Raw genomic sequence first — 6,000 nt, forward strand, 5'->3', positions numbered from 1 at the left:
GGGTGTGGACGACTGGAGTCGAAAGGACCATGGACCAAGAATGAGGGGAGGTGCTGAAGACACAGTGACCCAAAGCCAGGGGAAGCCCACACCCTCCCAGGAAAGACCAGAGACCGCGGGAGTGAGCGAAGCACCGGCCACTAGGGGGGGACCAGGAAATGGGCGATCTAACCCTTCTGGGTCCCTCAGGGTGGAAATTTGAAGGGCAGAGTAGGAAAATGGTGCTCTATGACTTATCTTTCGATTCTAGCACAGGTGAGAGAGAGCAAACAGCTCACCAGAGACCCGGGTTTTCCTCTCTGTCTGTCTTTTACTGTCCCATCGTAGCATGACCTTGATCTCTCCAAGGTCAGCATGATACGCTGAAAAAACAACAGGCTTGGAGAACAAAGCTTGAACCCCCAGACATTTTCTAAGGATGTCACTCCAGGTAAGTCACTTTAGCTTTTGGCATCTCGGCTTCCACAACTGACAAATTGGGTTAATAACCTTGACATCTCTGGGCTGTTACCAGCATGGATGATACACGCATGATCGGGCACTGAGAAGTGGCTGGAAAATGTCCCTAGGCTGACTTAGTTTCACCTAGGCCACCTAGTCACTAAATATTACAGAAAGATATAGTTGAATGACTAGTAAGACATTCCTCAGGACAGAAAGGGGGTCTATAAACTTCAACTTGCTCTCGAATCAATGCCCACGTGCACAGAAGTTTCTGCGCACAAGTTTCTGCAGAGCCAAGACCGCGTCTTTCCCTCTGCCGCCAGAGTCTCAAAAGACTTGTTACTGAAGTCCAGATACTGAGACACTGTTCCTCACAATCACTGCTCACTGTGAATTCAGAAATGGATTCTCTAAAAATGTGAATCCGCACATCCATTCCCGATACACCTAAAAACTAAAGAACCACTTCCTCCTCCGGATGAAACAGAGTCTCACACCATCGCATGAAAGTGCCCCACCTAAATATCATTCTGCAATTTTCTCTCTCATTCTTCTCTCCTCCTTTACATATCGAATGACATTTAGGCAAATCGCAAATATTTCCCACAGGGGTCCGCAAACAGTAAGCTTTAACCATTGGGCTTTGCTAAGCAGAGATGCACACAAGGCCAAGCGATGACCCACCCTTTATATGCTGCTTCCCCTCACATATATATCCTGAGTAATACTGAGCCCTAATATTAGAGAAATCAATGCAATCAAAATGTTTATGTTCAAACACTGACAAAGAACTCTATCAATCAGGACACATGGAGACCACCTTAATTTTGACCCCTCTCTTCCACTTTCTCTTGTAACAGACCACTAAATAGAACTTGGCAGTGAACCCGCCACCAATCCATATATTATATCCGATAATTAAAAATACAGGGTTATGTAATCTTATTTAATGGTTACTGGGCTTGTATTGAAAACCATCCAAAGCCATGCCAAGTGCTGGATTAAATTATAATGCGTAAGACATTTCAGAAGAGGGTTTTAGCAGGAGTCAGCACATCCCCTACTAGCAAATGTAATATAAAATATGGAGCAGTACTTTCATCTCCAATTAACCTCCTTGGCAAGAAGCTACAATGTCAATTCACTCTAGAGGCGCCTGTGTATATGGGGTCCGGGGTGGGGGTGCGGAGGGTGGAGAATAGCAAAGGCTATTTTCTTTGATTTGGTTTTACATCAAGTAAACATTTCTCATTACTTCTGGTAAAAAAAAAAAAAAAATTCAATATTTGGGGGTTGGGAGGAAGGACAGCCAGTTATCCTGAGAAAATAAAAATAAAAGTCAGTCCCTAGGGCCCATCCTAAAACACGAGCCAGGAAAAAGTGTACAACCCAGCCTATATCAGCTCAGGAGCCTGTATATTGATGTCCTCCCGGCTCAAGTTTTTATTCAAAGATTATCAGAAAGAAATTCAGCTAGAAAGTTGATCAACGTTAACAAAGCCTTAATTTTTTAGAAGTGATGACACCTCATTTATAAACTGTCGCGTTATCATAACGTGCTGGTTACTGGAGTAACACAGCGGTGGGGGGAGGGGGCGCTGAATTCCCCAGTGCCTCTTGGCCTGAGCACTGAAACCCTGCCGGATACGTCTCTCGCCAGCGTTTGCTTCTTCAAAGCAGAACCACTAGATGAATACAGAAAGAAACACTTTTTGGGAAATCAAGATGAGTCACCTGGAAGCAAGCGTATTAATTGTATCAATTTCTGCAGGAGTTTAAATTAGCATGTGCAAGGATCTGGTTCCCTCTTTGGGGGCGGGGGGCAACGTAGGTGACAAGTGACCTAAGAGACAGAAGACATGAGCTCAAATGAAATCCACCTCCGTTGCCCACAAGCTCCTGGAGTGGGGTCCTCAGCTCCCCCCCCCCCTAGAAAATGGAGATACCAGCATCAGCCCCCCAAGGGTGCAAGTATCAGGACTGAGCAAGACAGCTGGGGTCCTTAAGGCCCCTGGAGACTTGAGAGGACCACTCAAACATAAGGTGGTGTCAGCCGCCGGAGATGTTCCCCGTGAAACAGGTCTATTAATGCGCGCCCGACGGCACTAAGATGAAAAATTTGTGTTGCAGACCTATCATCGCGGGACGAGTTAGCGCCGGCATTCCGACTCCAGGATCAGATTCTGAACCACCTCTGAAACAATAGTTTCCTCTAGAGAAAATTAGTCAGAAACACAGCTACGTAAGAATAAAAATGCTCCCCTCTAGCCAATAACAAGATGATTATCCGATTCAAAATCAAAGCTTCCTAATAACCATTCCAATTCAGACTTAAGACGTTTTTAGAAAGGCACTTGTAATTTCGGAGTTACATAACAGCATAATTAATATTTTAAATGACAGGGCTTTGCATTCTGGATATCAGCCCGTGATTTAAAGGAAAAACCTTTTAGTCTGAAGTAGTCTAAATTAACAGTAATAAGAGCATATGAGTAGCTATTTTCTTCCTTCACATAACTGTTCAAGGTGAGAAAGGTGCTTCGTACAAGAATTACATTTTTAATGGAAAATTAAGGTAATCGGGTTTGACATTTAAAAAAAAAAGCGCACTAAATGGCAACATTGTCCAATACTTGTTTCAAGTAACTGGAAGCCATTAGCACTGTAGAAACAGAAACCAAAAGAGCTCTGAGTGTAAGTATGAGCAGCCCCGTGTGTGGCAACAGGGCACAGAAAAATAATTCTGACTTTTAAAATAACTCATTAAATTTTTGGTTACATTGTTTCCTCGACTGAGCACACCATCGCTTTGGTTCAGCTCCCCTAGTCAGAAAAAGTCACTTGATTCCACAGTCCAGAACACTTCTACCACGGATCCCAGACGATGTGCAAAGAAATCTCTTTCACAGAAACGAGAGCCCAGTAGGCAACAAAAGACATGCAAACCATGAGGAGCCAGGAGTGCAAACCTAACTGGAGAACTGTTCAGAAGAGCACGGGAATCAAACTTTGATTCTTTTCCCCTAATTTAAGAATGCCTGCCTATGACTTTTTCGCATGCCCATTGGATTAAAGGAATCAAACTGAGCCCACAGTCATGACAACACGGGAAAAGCTCTGTAAACCGATGCCTGGTCAACAATTCAAATATGCTTCAGTCCTTGGGGACAGCCAGCCTCTCTCCACGCCGCTCCATCTGTCAACACACACTCCACGCTGAGGAACGGGCTGCGTTAGGCAAACACGGGAGGTCACTGTTTTAAAATGCAGACACCTATATACAAATAGAATATGTCTGCTCATCTTTCACTTTCAACAGCGAAAGAGCCCCGGCCGGCATTGACACCAGCAAACCAGCTCTGTCTCGGGAACTACCGACCGTCCCTGGAGAGTGATCCACGCAAAAGGTGACACCTGGCCAGATAACGCTTCTGCCGTCACCCGGAGGAAACGCAGACCGGGGGCCCCCAAGTCCATCTCATCTGAAGCACAGGTGCCTGACGACACCGGAGGAGGAGAGAGAACTGCTCCGGGAAGGAAGACTTCATTTACCTTCCATCCCAGAAGAGTCCTCGGGACGCTGGAGGAGCGAGCCAGGGAACGCCGTCCTGGGCGGGCCGCTTCTGTCAGCCCCTGCACCCCTTCGCTGTGCCTCCCAGGACTGCTCGCACCCCGAGTTAGCTAGAGGAGGGCTAAAATGGCACCGGCAGCTAAGGCGCCTTGGCCGGCGATCTGAGCCAGCCACCGAGGAGGGCCCCCTACCCAGCCCTTCCCAATACGAGGACGGGAGAGCCGAGGGGGGCTCTTGCGCCACCGCTTCTCCCTCCTGCCCCCTCCGAGAGCCAGCCTCAAGCAGGGCTTGTCATGACTCGCTCACCCCAGGGAGGGCAGACTGCCCCCACCCAGAGCTGCCAGAGCCTAGACCTGGGAGAAAACCAGGGATCGGAGAGGAAACCGGGCTCGGCCGCCGGGACCAACGGGTCCTTCTCCAGCACGCTCGGGGTCCGCCCCCAACCCTCCCCCAAGGTCCTCAAACTTCGCTAACAATCCAGGCACCTGTCCCCTTCACCTCTTCTGCGTCTGATCCCCTCCAGCCCTTCCATTTTCCTCCAGCCGCTTCTCCGGTTCCTCGGGCAAAGCAGACCCCGCTAGTTCCCCGAGCCCCCCTCACTCGCCTCTTCCAATGACATAATCCAACCCCCGCCCCAGCAAGGCCCCCCGCTGTTCTCCGCCCCCCCCCAGAAGTTTCCCCTGGGTATCCTCCTCGTCCCCAAGAATCGCCTTCAAGTCTCATCCGAGCGCCCAGCCTTTCGCTCCTTCCCACGTCTCCCAAATGCACACCGCGGGCTTCCCCCAGGTGTCCCACATTCTCCCAGGTGCCCACCCGCCTGCCCCCAGATTGCCGCCTGGGCACCCCCGGCCCTCCGAGGTCTCTTTCCTGCCAGCCCCCACGCCCCTGCCTCCCTACTCGGGCGCGACCCTGCCCTGGCCCCGAGCCCCCCGCCCCCGGCCCGGGCCCCCAGGGCCGGCGCGCGCGCCCTCACCTTGGTTCACCAGCCGCAGGGCGTGCGTGAAGGAGGGGTCCAGGGAGTCCTTCTCCGCCATCAGCTCGGGCAGGTACTTCTCCTCCATGCTCGCCGGCCGCCCGGGCCCGGGACGCGGACTCGAGGCGGGCGGGCAGGAACGGCCCCGCAAACCCCGACCGCGCCGCGGAACCCGGGCCGGACGCCGCGGCCGAGCCAAGCCGGGCAGCCCGGGTCCCCGGGGGGTGACCGCCCGCCGAGTGCTCCGCGCTCCCGCACCGGGCGCAGGGGGAGCAGGCGCGGGCGGCGCGCTCGGCGAGCCTCAGGCAGTCCCGGGCGAGCCCCGCTCCACCGCGACCCGCACGCCGCGCACAGCCCGGCGCTCTCTGAGCCGCGGCACCCAGCGCCCGGCCCCGCCCCCCGCCGGCCCCGCCCAGCTCCCGGCCCCGCCCCCGCCAGCCCCGCACGCCGCGCCTGCGCGTTGTGCCCCCGCCCCGCGCCCCGCGCCCCGGGTGGGGCCGCTCGGGCCGAGCTGCCGGCCCGCTAGGGGAGGGTGTCCGGGGCGCCGTCCGCGGGCCCCGCGCTCCACTCCAGCCCTGGGGGCGCCCCGCGCCATCACAGCATCGCCGATCAGCCGAGGCCCAGAGAGGGCAAGCGGCTGGCCCAAGGTCACCCAGCGAGCAACCCCGGGGCCAGGCCGGGGGTGAGGACGGGGAGCGGGGCTCGGGGTCGCCCCAGCGCGCCCCGAGGAAAGGGCACCGGGCGCGCCTCCTTGCTCTTGAAGGCCCCCGGGACTTGCCTAACTTATTCCGCTTTGCTGTCCCCTCCCATTTTTAAGGAAATAACGTGGGCGCCCTGTCCCCTGAGCGCCCACCCCCAGACCCGAGGTGCGGAGGTCGATTACATAAAAGCGCGCGCCCTTCAGGGCGTCTCCGTCGTCCCCAGCTGCCACCGGCCCGGCTGTCGTTCTCTTCGCCCATAAGGCGGCGGTGGGGCCTGGGTGCGGAGGAGGGAGCCGTGCTGGTGCCGGTCC

At 54.3% G+C, this 6,000-nt stretch overlaps 1 protein-coding gene across 1 annotated transcript in view; it reads right to left on the minus strand.

The window, feature by feature from the left end:
- KHDRBS3 (KH RNA binding domain containing, signal transduction associated 3) overlaps nucleotides 1-5,286 on the minus strand; it is a 93,638-nt gene extending 88,352 nt beyond the window's left edge. Inside the window, exon 1 of the mRNA XM_090283331.1 lies at nucleotides 4,989-5,286. Within this exon, the coding sequence (XP_090139457.1) occupies nucleotides 4,989-5,076 (88 nt within the window). The 5' untranslated portion in view covers nucleotides 5,077-5,286. The remainder of the gene's footprint in view (nucleotides 1-4,988) is intronic.
- Between the last annotated feature and the right edge of the window lie 714 nt (nucleotides 5,287-6,000).

Source organism: Furipterus horrens, unplaced genomic scaffold, assembly GCF_987537825.1.
Source record: "Furipterus horrens unplaced genomic scaffold, mFurHor1.1.pri manual_scaffold_7, whole genome shotgun sequence".
Lineage (NCBI taxonomy): Eukaryota > Metazoa > Chordata > Mammalia > Chiroptera > Furipteridae > Furipterus > Furipterus horrens.